Here is a 13,884-nt window from a genome sequence, read left to right as displayed (position 1 = left end):
GGCTGCAGACTTAGCAACTGAACATCAGTGGTGAACTGGCCTGGGAGCTCTCCCGTCTCACCAGAGGGAAAATTTGCCTGCTGCAAGGCAGAACCATCTGTAAAACACTGGCCTTCTTGGTCAACTAGTGACCAGACATGGTGCATCCCCCCGCAGGAATGCCTATGCTTTCTCTTCTTGCCCTCAGTATGAAACATGGAAATATTTATGTTCAACTACTGCAGTTTTTCTCAGCCAGAACTTCTTAACATAGTGTTGTTCTCCTCTTTCTCCATGAAAATGTCTTTTACATTGGGATCTCAAAATATTTTGTGGAATTAAATACAAAAAGAATGGAAGAAGGAAGGAAGGAGGCAGGGAAGGCAAGGAAGTTTACTATTGTAAAACTATTGAAAATCAGGAAATAATTAAATTCGTCATTATTAATTGAAATCTTAAACACAAAACAATTAATTATAATATTTTATTGAAGGAAAAATAATATAGTGGGGCTTAAAAAGCTACATTTGTTATGCTTTATAAAGTCAGAGGTTTACACAGGCTTTATGTATGTACATATTCATGACATTATATCACAACATCAAAGGCACCTTCTACTGCCACAGTATTAGGTAATGAATAAAAAATATGAAATTAATCTTTTAAAAAATCTAAAATGATACAATATTTTAGGATTATGTACATATTTGAAACATTCAGATATTTTTAAACACGTTCTATGTGCATCACAATTATCTCTAATTCTTAAAATATTATGGTACCAAAATTCTGTTTGTCAAATAACAAAGCACAAGATACTGTAATCTATAACCAAGCACCAGTTAAAATCAGTGTTAAATGCTCCATCAATTAGTTTGACTTCTAACACATGCAAAGTGAAGTGAGTGATTAATAATTTAGATAACCATTGCAAAACTTTTAGGGTCTCCATTTTTTTGTCTTTAATTAGTTGATTTCTTTTGAGAAAATGGGGAGAACTGGATGACTTTCATCAATGTTTTCCTAGTGGTTTTATGGAATCCTAGGGCTCTTAGAAGAAACTTCCAAGGCACTGGAGAAGGTTTAGTCCATGTTATGCATATTATATATCGGAGCTTTGTATAGGATTGAGATCATACAAAGGGTTTATTGCTTTAATATAAATTTGAAAATACTAATATGGGAAACTGCTTTAAAGTATATTTCATTTGGTTATGCTAACACAGTTTAAGAAATATCTTTGTCGAAACAGATTATCACACTTAGTCAGCTGCACAACTCAAGTGAAAAGTTATCTAAAAATGTTGCCTTCATTAGTTAACAAGGGATATAATCCTAAGTTTTTAGGTATATTTTTAAGTCCAGAAGGAATTTGAATGGAACAATAAAATGTAATCATTAGCTCAACAGTATGACCAAAGAGCATTATCAAATTATAGATCAACAAGTAAAAGTGGAGAGAGAATCTTTTGATATATGAAATTGTTTTAATATATAAAAATAAATGATCACTTCTGAAAGTGAAACACAGAGTTCTGTTCACTAGTTTTACCTATTATCATATTTATGATGTAAACACAATTAAAAATATATTTTATTAATACCTAGTTTAAAAAAAGAACACTGTAATAAGCACCTCAGGACTAGAATGCCATAAAAAATTATTATTATTTAGGAAAATGGATGTCAATATATATGTATTACTCTCCTAGAAAATTATGTAAATAGAATCAAGCATCTTTAATGCCATCAGAGTTACAGAGTATCCAAGAATTTAATATTATGCAACTTAAATTTTAATTGAACTGAAGAAATGGTTTTATTGGCAGGCCAAGTTGCCATCAAGAATTTGTTCTTATGACCACCAGAGGGCGCCAGTGCCTGAAGCACGCTTGGTGTAGGTGTAATCTAACCTTTAGTTGATAACTTGAATTTTACATTCCAAGGTTAAAAATGCTTTTTAAAAAGATGGATAACTTCTAAGAAATATATTTACATTCTTTAACACCCAAATAATGTTGGATTATTATATAAAAACAGAGCGCACTGGCTTATTTTGTTTAAGATTCATTTAACAGGACGTTATTAATATTTCTAAATCAGGAATTGAAAGGACAACATTTGTAACTATGAATAAAAAGAAACTTCTTAACCTACTAACACTAACAATTCATTTAGCACCACATATATAGCACCAGAGTAGATACTGATAGTTCACACTTATTAAAAACTTGAATTGCAAAGAAACTTCAAAATTAAAGCAAGTATATGGTGGTTGTAATGACTTTTCAGCACCATTAACCAGTGAACTGTGTAACTTTCTAAGTTGTTGACTGACCTCTCATAAGTCAAAGTTAGAAGATGAAATAATTTTTAAAAATTATTTTGCATGTGTTTAAATGTCTTCCCTCACACATATAACAATACAAAAATATGCAAGTATAAAACAAAGATATTAGACGTTGATAGAAATCTAATTTTACTCTCCCTAAACACTTCCGTGGGAAACAGCTTCCTCCCATCCAAGATTGGCGTCCTATGCTCCTGTAGAACATTGGGAATGTTGTTATACAAGGGGAGAAAACAGACCCCGGTGTAAGCATGACTGTTCCTTCCTGAACACACTCAGATGATCTGTTTAACTTATGTGTTCACTTAATAAGCAGGATGTGAACACAGAACACTTGAACTGGCCTAAATATGTTTTCGATTGCTTATGTAGATAAGTTGATCTAACACAAGCATATACTAATGAGAAAAATATATATTGCTTCAATTCAAATATTCTGAGTAAATTATAATGATTGAATTTTCCCTACTGTTTGGTCAGCTCTGTGCTAAAACTTCATGGAACTTTCAAATGAGTATTTCCACAAAAGTTTCAGATGAACTGCCAAGTGAACTTGGTAGGGAAGTCCTAACGGACTGCGGAAGTGATGCTTCTTAGACTACTGGACAGGAAAAAAAACAACAAAACATGATAACAATGAAAATTGTTTCTGCCACATTTTAAAAGCAAACTTACCTACCATAACCAGGAACATTAAGAGTGTGCCTACACAACTCAAATACAATTCTGTAAAGGAATCCATCAGTTTAACAGCTCAACTCGTAATTTTTCCAGTCTTTTGATGACATGGAAGCCAAAAAAACTGATGTTATGACAGATTTTTTAAAAATTTTTCTACTGAATAAAGGATGTAATGAAAAATCCATACCAAAAATAAATATCAATGCTGTAGAATATGTATGCCAATCACCATTTCGAATGAAACGTATTGAAATGAAAACCTCCATACTATTTAAAGCTGCTCTTATGAAATAGCTTATGCCCAGACCCTTTTTCCCTCTGGGAGTTACAGTGAGAAATAGCTATCCTAGCACCATTGTTGCATGCTGTGAAAAGTATGACACTCTGGGTTGATTCAAGCAAATGTTCATTTGCTTTAGCCTAGCAAATAAAACATTTCACATGGCCACTTTATATTACTAACTTTAAGAAGCACAGATAGAATAACAAATATACCCGTTACATTTTCAGCTGAGTTGTTAAGTTATAAATAAACTTATATTTGGAAAGGACTGTTGTGTACAAGTTTATGAGTATGTGGTTCCTAGTCTTAATCTGTTATATTTGGTGCTTTATCTGGATTGTTGATGCACTCAAAGCTTTGTATCTAAGACATTTTTGTCTTAATGAAACATGGAAAGGTGAGGTTCTTCTAATTCTTGCAATACTAGACTGTTGTGTTAATTCTAAAAACCCATTCATATAAAAACTTATTACACTATAGCCATTATATATAAGAAGCTGGTATAAACACACAAAGATAAGACAGAATTTCTGCCAAAGAGGAGCTCATGAAAGACTTAATTTTATCGCAAATAAAACTTCACAACATTAATGATAATTTTAATATTCATGATTTTCTACTAATATGGTAATTTTACCTTCAAATGAACTTCTGTGAATCATGTGGCAAATATCATCATTCTTTTTGAGACCTGAGAAATCAAGCCACGCAGGTAAACCAGCAATAGGATGGAACTGATCATAGCCTTTTTTTGGTTTAATAGTTATTTTACTACTTCTGTAGAACTAGTTTAGGAAACTCAAGAAATACTATCTAGATAAAGCAAACAAATATCCCACTAATGAGCTTTCTCTCCAATTGCCTGTATATATTAGCTAAAAGCTGATTTGAGACCTGACTCTTCCTGTTGTTTCTGTTCTTCACATTAGTCTCCAAAAATACTTATTTTTAATAAAATCTATATATGTTACCACAAAAGCAAAGTCGTTTGATAGGAAAACATTTGGTCAGATTCAGTGTGTGAAAGAAATCTGGCCAATTATTTGTCATCATGAAAACCTGAACTCCAGATGCTGGATAATCCCCCATTGGATTTAATTAACTATCTGTCATCTTTCAATGAATCTACACTAAGCAACTGCAAATGTGTATGGAATTTTAAACAAGTAGCTTCCTTCTGTTATTTGTACTCTGGAACTAACTGTGTTTACTGATTCTGTAATTCTACTGCAGCATTTTATAACTTGAACCACACACGCACATGCATGCACATGTAAAATGTAATGTGTTAAGTGTCTTGATCCATGTGTTGAATTTCTCCTCTCTGAAAGTGATTTGGAAATAAGCATTTCCAAAATCACATGAGTGAAATTTTCACAGTGACTTTGACTTGCTTTCCACCATGCTTCACTTTTGGGGCTTCCCAGGTGGTTCAATGGTAAAGAATCCACCTGCCAATGCAGGAGACACAGGAGATGCAAGTTCAATCCCTAAGTCAGGAAGATCCCCTGAAAAAGGAAATGGCAGCCCACTCCAGTATTCTTGCCTGGAGAATCCTATGGACAGAGGAGGCCGGTGGGCTACAGTCCATAGCGTTGCAAAGAGTCAGACAGTACTGAAGCGACTGAGCATGCACACATGCAAACTTAATGGAGAACTGAAAAATATTCTTCTACTTAGATATGGTAATAAAATTTGGTAATTAGTGCTTAGAAAATCATCTGAAGAGGCCCCCTTTCACAAAATCATAGCTGTTTGTGGTGTGTACATGAGATTTTCCACATGATGCTCAAGGACCACCATGCTGAATAGACTGATTCTCATCAAATAAGGACAAGCAGAACGATGGAGAGCAGAAGATATCCTTGGAACCTGCACTGTTTCTTTCTGGTATCCCTCACCTCCTGCTCACAGGCTTCAAGGTATATTAAACCTTCAGGATATGCCTTTCTGAGGCTCTCCGTGTGTGTGTGTGTGTGTGTGTGTGTGTGCGCGTGCTTGTGTGGTAATGCTATTTCCGTGGGTTTGCATGCCTGTCTCCTGAATCTTACTTCTCTTGGACCTTGTCAGTTCACTTAGGTCTTGCTTTCCACCTCCCAAAACAACTATTTACACTCACAGTTGTTCATTCTTCCCTGCCTCATTTAGTTCCAAGCACTATAGCTACATTTCATGCTAACCAGGAGAACCTACATATTACATGGCATGGCCTATCACCTATTCCGCCTACATGTGAACATCGTTGGGTTCCCTTCCTCAAATTTACATGAAAAATCAACTTGTTAACAAATAACATTTTTACAGCAAGATATTGAGTTGGCCAAAAAGTTCACTTGTTTCCCCGTAACATCACAGAAAAACCCGAACAAACTTTTTGGACAACCCAATAATTAGGCTGCATTATTTCCTGAATATTTTTGTGAGCTTCTTGAAGACAGGAATTATGTCTTATTATCCTTGCATGATCAGAACATAACTAGCAGAGTTCCTTGCCCATCATAACCACTCCACACATGATTACTGGTTCAATAAAAGAGGTTAAGCAAAATAAATGCGTTCAACCTTACAAAAATTGAGAATATCTTTTGGTGGACCCAAATAAAACAAAATATTTCCAGAATGAAATCTGTGGTTCTTAATTAAATTATTATATCTAGGTATCATGGAGTTTTATTAGTAGTTTGCAAATGATCAGTTTGGGGTTATTAAAGAAATGGGTGCAGGAGATGTCCTACAACCTAACATATTGTTTAGAATAAGATTTTAAAAAAATTCCTCCAAGATAACTACAAAATCATATTATCTATGTATTACATCATCTATGTATGTGTATTTATAGGCCAAATATATGTTCTATTTGTTAGAAACATAACATAATTTCTTTGGAAAACAAGCTTTGGAATTGGATGCATCAACTAAGTCAATACTACATACACAGTATTTTAATTTAGACTTAGAGGTCAGAAAATAGACATGGATGTTTGATTACCTTAAAGGATTAAACAAACATACAAGATAAACACTAATCTTTACAATGAATAATAAAAGGAAAACAAGATTATGATAAAATATGTATAATATGTGCAAAACTCAATATATATATATGCCTATGATTCCCAGAAACCATTGTATTTCCTGGAGGAAAAGATAAGCTTATTTAAACCAATACAGGTAGTTTGACGTTACACCTGGAAAGCAGAGATTGTCAGTACAAGACCCTCCATAACTTGGAGGGCAAGCTGAACATGGTACTCCTACTTTATATGGTGCTTCTCCGATCCAGTTGCCCCTAGGAAAAAAAGAAGACAGCGTAAGTGTTACTTGCTCATTTTTTAAAGTTTGATTGTCCTTAAGCACATGATCACACATTGACGTGTGATGACTTTCAGAAGTGTGTCATTTTTAGAAAAGCACTGAAAGTTACATCCATTTCTTATTTCTATAGCAATTTATTCTATATATCTTATTTTTAAAATTCTTTCTTTCTGAGTAAGTTACTATCATGTTAATTTACAATAATTTACAAAGCATGGCGACATTATTTGTCAACCCACATCTGACTTGATGCTCTATCCATCACCACCGCTGCCTCTTTCCTACTGCAGCCTTCCAGAACACATACGCTGTGTCCTCTTAAATGTACTTTTTAAAAAGTCATGCTAATACTATTATAAAGATGGTAAAATATATACAAATACATGCATATATACACACATATATAGGTGTGTATGTGCTCAGTCGCTCAGTTGTGTCCAGTTCTTTAGGACCCCATGGACTGTAGCCCGCTAGGCTCCTCAGTCCATGAGATTTTCCAGGCAAGAAAGCTGGAATAGGTTGTCATTTCCTTCTCCAGGGGACCGTCCCGATCAAGGGATCAAACCCTCCTCTCTTACGTCTCTTGCATTGGCAGGCGGGTTCTTCACCACTAGTGCCACCTGGGAAGCCCATATACGGTATATATACAATTCGGGGAGGCTTAGAAATGGTGACATGAGCAAGAAGTTGTCATAAGCACAAAAAACAGGTTCTAAGTGTTCAAAGGATTTCTTTCTAAAGTTGAATAGATTCTCAATATTCATAAAATGAGACACAGAAAACTCAGTAAGAGAATAATGGCTTACAGAAGCAATCATTAAAGATGATTCCAAAACATTTTCCCACATGTAAACTCACAGTTATAATTTTTAGCAATACTGTTAATTTTTTAAAATAATGCTGAACATTTAACTGAATGTTGTCAATATTTTCCTTCATCTTGATGGCCATAATGATACACCAAATTCAGCATTTAGGATAAAAACAGTCACAACGTCTTACTGTTACTAAGCTCTTTTAGCTATGACAGAGGAAGCAATGAATTTATTTTCCATAGCATGGTGACTAGTAACTACAGTGCTAACAGATAACCACAGAGCCAGAAGTGTGAAGGAAATTGAATGGTCAGGAGAAAATGTGGTGTGTTGATAGTAAAAAGTCAGGGTTGAAGATAAAACAACAGTGGAAAAGCTAAAATACTGAGCCATTGGGGAAGCCCCATATTCAATAGTAAATCAGTCAATGGATAAACATATTATTCGTCCTTTTAATTTTTATCCTTTCAGGCTAATTCATTTTCATTCTCTCATTTCTCTCTCTTTCCCTCCACCACCTCCCCCTGCCCCTCCACCACCCAATCCTGTGTTTCATTTTTCCCTGAAAAACAGGGAGGCTTGAGATAACTTCATGCTGGTATTCAACTATCAGTCAGAATTTTTAAACTTTCTCCACTGCCTGTTTCAAAAAATAGTTCTCTGTTACAGCAAATACACCATACTAACACAATATCTTAATCTCTTAGACATAAAACAATCAGACATCTCATCAATAATATTGCAAAAATCCCATCATTGGCCAAAAACAGAACAGCCAAATGAATGTAATAAAAGCCTCTTTCACTATTTGAGTACTGCCTGGCCTATTTATGTCAGAAAGAAGAGTTAGAGTCTTAATAGGAAAATATAAGGTGCATAACTGAAAATATCAAACAAATGCACAGTTTTAATGCTTTTCATGATGCAGTCACATTTTACTTTCCAAATATTACTATTCTAATAACTGTGGAGAGGGGACCATTGGGAAAATCGCTATTTTTCTAACTTTGCAAAAACACTGCCCCTGGCATACGACCATATGAATGAGTAATGCAGTTATTTGTGAAACGTTTTCTCATTCCCTCCCCATACTGGCAAAGCTGGAGAAAAATCTTTGTTTGGGACTTACTTTGGAAGACACCAGGCGTGTCATAAATCCTTTGCACATTTTAGTATTTACTCCAAAAGGGAAAAGACTCATGTATAAATAATGGAACACTTTATCCAAAAAGTCATTGTTATCAAAAAGGCATTTTATCAAATGTTAACAAATGTTTGTTTATCCTCATAAAGAATGCTCACAAATATAAAATACAACTATATTGTATAATATTTGATCAATTTTCACAATATGAAATATATAATTTTATGTGTGCCACAGGATGAAATTACTGAATTTTTTTGTACTGAAGTTTAGATCATGGCACAGCTTTCATTAAAAAGATGTCATTGCATTTAAATTTTCCCTTCTGATTCTCTATGCCTCCTTAACCACCTATGGAAAAAAAATAAATTGTGATTTTAATTCTACCCTTAAAAGAAAGAAGAAGGGCTTGTTTTCTTTTCCTAGTGAAAAAGTTAAGCCAACATTCTAGGAATGATTGATGAGAATACTGTGGTGTTGATAAATTCCCTAGAAGATCCTTGCCTGAGACTTTTATATAAGCTATCAAAAGCCTGGAAATACATGTTTATTTTATAATTTACCAGGTCTAAAGAAAGACGAGGAGGAGAATTTAGTGAATCTCCAAATCACAAATTGTCTTGCCCAAAATTTTAACCTAGAATCCTTGTGAAAAGAAATCTTTCAGCTTTTAACTTTTCAGATAATATAAGAAGACGGAAGATTTGAGGATCTGAGCTTGTTAGTTAAGTCTTACTCATATTATTTACCTGTCAAAAGTATCTATCAGACTGAAGATATTTAACATCATTAAAGATTCCAGGAAGTAGAAGCCAACCATATACTCACTTTGGGGCATAGTTGCACACCAAATAAACTGCACGGCGCCATACAGCTCCCCAGACGTTCATGTTTTGACAAGTATGAATTGCACATCCTATTCGATTGGAGGTGGCCCAAACCATCTGAGAAAGTAAACCGATATACCATTATTAGAATCAGGAGTTAAGAAAACGCAGGTTAACCAAAATAGAAAGAGCATTTTTTTAAAAAGAATGAATCAGAACTGAACAAGACAAAATAACCTGTGTATAATGTGTGCACATGGGGCCGAAACATCTCATAGGACATCGGGGATTGCAATCCTGGGGATATGGAAAGGCATAGTCTTTCACTTCATCATACCATGGCTTGACCAACTGGAGAATAGAGCGGTATCTAAATATCAAGAAACACAATGAGAAGTCACAGCACAGCAGTGGCAATGTATGGTGGACTCACATTAAATTACAAGTTAATTGTTCTTTTGCAGTCTATTGATGGCAGATCAAGAGCATATCCACTCCCTCATAATTACCATCACCACCCAGCAGAATCCTCTATTCCTCCCAGTAGAGCCAAGCATGAAAACGTTCAGGCCTGGAGCAACTGATCCTGTATTTGTTAGTATGAGTCTGGTTGTTTCAAAAAGAGAAATGCAAATCTTTCCGGAAGTATCATCTTTACCTTGTTTTACCAATGTCAGAAATGTCTTTCATTGGAATCTTATATGTAATTAAAAATTAGATATTAAAAAAAAACCTCTGATACTAGACTCAGAGTGTTTTTTCCCCTTAAAGTTGTATCATTTTAATTTAATGAGAATACACCTGATTTTTCTCCCCTATATGGAAGGGAATGAATCTTTGAATGTTGGATGATGACCTCTCACAGTGTAGAAAAATTATCCTGTTACTGGAAGCAGCTTCATTCACAGTTGTATATACTTGCATATACATATAAGTGCATATGTATATATACATAATGTGTAAATACATTGAATTTGTATAACACATATATAGGAATATGCAAACATGGGAAAGCTGCATACACAATAATGGCTTCTGCCACGATCAAGGGATTTTTCTGAGCTCGAAGAGATAGGATAAGGATACAACCTGATTCTTTCAAAGATTCTGTGAGATTAGTGTAGAATAGATTAAGGGATGGTGTTCCAAGGGTGAAAGAGAAAACTGGGGGTTTTTTGGCTCTTTTAAAAATTTAAATAATTTTTGAAGACATCTAAAACAGTCATAGGCCAATTATCAGTGGCTGACATATAGGGAGTTCTCAATAAATACTTGTAGATATTACTTGAAATTGGTGCTACTAACACTTGGAGTCCACAGGCAATAAAGTTATCTGGATAAACGGTATCAGTGAAACTATCTCTTACCTTCCAGTTCGTACAGATAGATTTTGACCCAAAAATCTCAATAAGTAAGAAGGTCCATGGTCCCAAATGCAGGTAGCTGCCCAAGCCTCTGCAGACTTTGCAAGATTTTCATCCCAAACCTGTATAAGGGGAAAAAACCCTTCAGCTTACTGGGTTTGCTATTAACAAACAAAAAGAGGCAAGAAAGGATGCTACCATTTCCTAAAGTTCTTTCTCTTCTACTTCCTGACTGAAAGAAAGCAAGATTAGGTCATTGTTATTTAAAGTTCTACAATACAGTATGGTTATTCCTCAAAATCTTTATTGTTTTAACAGTGTCATCTAGACCCAAAGTCCAGACATCAATTTTAGTAAAGGATGGGTTAACCAAAATATTGTATCTAGATGTAACTTGGAGACACCTCCTACTGACAACTAAAGTTTGAGTCTGCCAGAGTCAAACGACTTCCCTGGAGTTTATTCAGAGCTATTAATATACCTCAAAAATTAATATGATCAAATTTATTCAAATAATGAACCAAAACTGACAATGTATAATATTATAACTTTTATTGAGGTATAATTGATATGTAACAATTATAAGTTTCAAGGGTACAACTTAATAATTTTTATATATGTATATATTGTGAAATTATCATCACAAGAAGTCTAATTAACATTCATCACCACACACAGTTCAAATTTTTATTCTTGTGAAGAGAGCTTTTAAATTCTATGTTTTAGCAACACTCAAATATATAATACAATACTATAACTATAGTCACCATACTGTATATTACATCCCCAGGAATTATTTTATAGCTGAAAGTTTGTACCTTCCACCCACACCCAACCTCATCTCTGGCAACCACCTATCTGTTCTCTAGATCTATGAATTCAGTGTTGTTTTTGTTGTTGCTGTTTTTAGATTTCATATATATGTGATACCATGTGTTGTCTTTTTCTGATTTATTTCACTTAGCATAATGCCTTTAAGTTCCATCGATGCTGTCACAATGGCAAGACTTCCTTGTTTCTTATAGCTGAATAATATTCCATTTATCCACTTATCTGTTGATGATAATTTAGGCTACTTCCATATCTTGGCTATTGTAAACAGTGCCACTGTGAACACTGAGGTGAATGTATCTTTTTGAGTTAGTATTTTAGTTTCCTTCAGATGAATACCTAGAAGAAGAATTACTATATCATACAGTAGTTCTATTTTTATTTTTGGGGAGACATTCTATACTGTTTTCTACAGTGTTGGCACCAATTTCCATTTCCATCTACAGTGCACAAGATTCCCTTTCTCCATATCCTCTCCAACATTTTTTATTTCTTGAGTCTTTGACAATAGCCATCCTAACAGACATAAGATGACATCCCATTGTAGTTTGGATTTGCATTTATGCCAACTTTTAAAGGTCAAACTACATCTAAGTATAATATGATATAATTTGATATGTTGTGTCATTTGAATATTTTATAGTAATAATAATATTAGAATTGCCATGAACTGGAAACATAGAAGTATTTAATATAACAATGTATTTAACTAATAGGAAATTAATTTAGTGACTTTGAAATTAAACAGGAAAAAAAAATAACTGATGAACCCTTCAAGAGACACTTTCATCCTAGGAAACCATGGCACCCACCCTCAAAAAAGACTTGTTAGTTGTTCAAAAATTGTCTTAAATTAGAAAAATGAAGTTATGTTACATAAATCTATCTAAAATTATACTAAAATATATTCACTCACAAAGTTACATAAATCAGAACTATGGAGAAAGGATCTGGACTAATTCTATGGTGACAGTGGCCAAATCTCCACTGTCTATGTAGAAAGAAAGATCATTCAGAAAGAACTTTCTTTTAATTATATAGAATATAATCTGCCCATTTGAGGATTAAGTTAAATATGGCAAGATATCACATAATACCCTTTTAATACTTTGGCCACCTGATGGGAAGAGCCAACTTATTGGAAAAGATGCTGATGCTGGAAAAGATTGCTGGCAGGAGGAGAGGGGGGCAACAAAGGATGACATGATTGGATGGCATCATCGACTCAATGGACATGAGTTTGAGCAAACTCTGAGAGATAAAGAAGGACAGGGAATCTTGGTGTGCTGCCATTCATTGGGTGGCAAAGAGTCAGACATGATTTAGTGACTGAAAAACAACCTTTTAATAGATGAGTAAGCATGTTACAGAGTACCTGATGAACTATGGACGGAGGTTCGTGACATTGTACTGAAGGCAGTGATCAAGACCATCCCCAAGAAAAAGAAGTGCAAAAAGCCAAAATGGCTGTCTGAGAAGGCCTTACAAATAGGTGTGAAAAGAAGAGAAGCAAAAAACAAAGGAGAAAAAGAAAGATATACCTATTTGAATGTAGAGTTCCAATGAACAGCAAGGAGAGATAAGAAAGCCTTCCTCAGTAATCAGTGCAAAGAAATAAGAGGAAAATAACAGAATGGGAAAGACCAGAAATCACTTCAAGAAAATTAGAGATACCAAGGGAACATTTTATGCAAAGATGGGCTCAATAAAGGACAGAAATGGTATGGACCTAACAGAAGCAAAAGATACTAAGAAGAAGTAGCAAGAATACACGGAAGAACTGTACAAAAGTGATCTTCATGACCCAGATAATCACGATGGTGTGATCACTCACCTGGAGTCAGATATCCTGAAATGTGAAGTCAAGTGGGCCTTAGGAAGCATCACTAGGGACAAAGCTAGTGGAGGTGATGGAATTCCAACTGAGCTATTTCAAATCCTAAAAGATGATGCTGTGACAGTGCTGCACTCAATATGCCAACAAATTTGGAAAACTCACCAGTGGCCACAGAACTGGAAAAGGTCAGTTTTCATTCCAATCCCAAAGAAAGGCAATGCCAAAGAATGCTCAAATTACTACACAATTGTACTTATCTCACACACTAGTAAAGTAATGCTCAAAATTCTCCAAGCCAGGCTTCAGGAACCGTGAACTTCCTGATGCTCAAGCTGGATTTAGAAAAGGCAGAGGAACCAGAGATCAAATTGCCAACATCAGCTGGATCATCAAAAAAGCAAGAGAGTTCCAGAAAAACATCTATTTCTGCTTTATTGACTATGCCAAAGCCTTTGACT

At 34.7% G+C, this 13,884-nt stretch overlaps 1 protein-coding gene across 1 annotated transcript in view; it reads right to left on the bottom strand.

The window, feature by feature from the left end:
• Positions 1-449: 449 nt before the first annotated feature.
• PI15 (peptidase inhibitor 15) overlaps positions 450-13,884 on the bottom strand; it is a 35,407-nt gene continuing 21,972 nt past the window's right edge. Inside the window, exons 3-6 of the mRNA XM_043483653.1 lie at positions 10,762-10,880; positions 9,632-9,764; positions 9,396-9,511; positions 450-6,582 (exon numbers count right to left, since the gene is read on the bottom strand). Of these exons, the coding sequence (XP_043339588.1) occupies positions 6,447-6,582; positions 9,396-9,511; positions 9,632-9,764; positions 10,762-10,880 (504 nt within the window). The 3' untranslated portion in view covers positions 450-6,446. The remainder of the gene's footprint in view (positions 6,583-9,395; positions 9,512-9,631; positions 9,765-10,761; positions 10,881-13,884) is intronic.

Source organism: Cervus canadensis, chromosome 12, assembly GCF_019320065.1.
Source record: "Cervus canadensis isolate Bull #8, Minnesota chromosome 12, ASM1932006v1, whole genome shotgun sequence".
In the NCBI taxonomy this organism is placed as follows: domain Eukaryota; kingdom Metazoa; phylum Chordata; class Mammalia; order Artiodactyla; family Cervidae; genus Cervus; species Cervus canadensis.
Note: the sequence above shows the minus strand (reverse complement) of the source record. Positions and strands in the feature narration are given on the sequence as shown.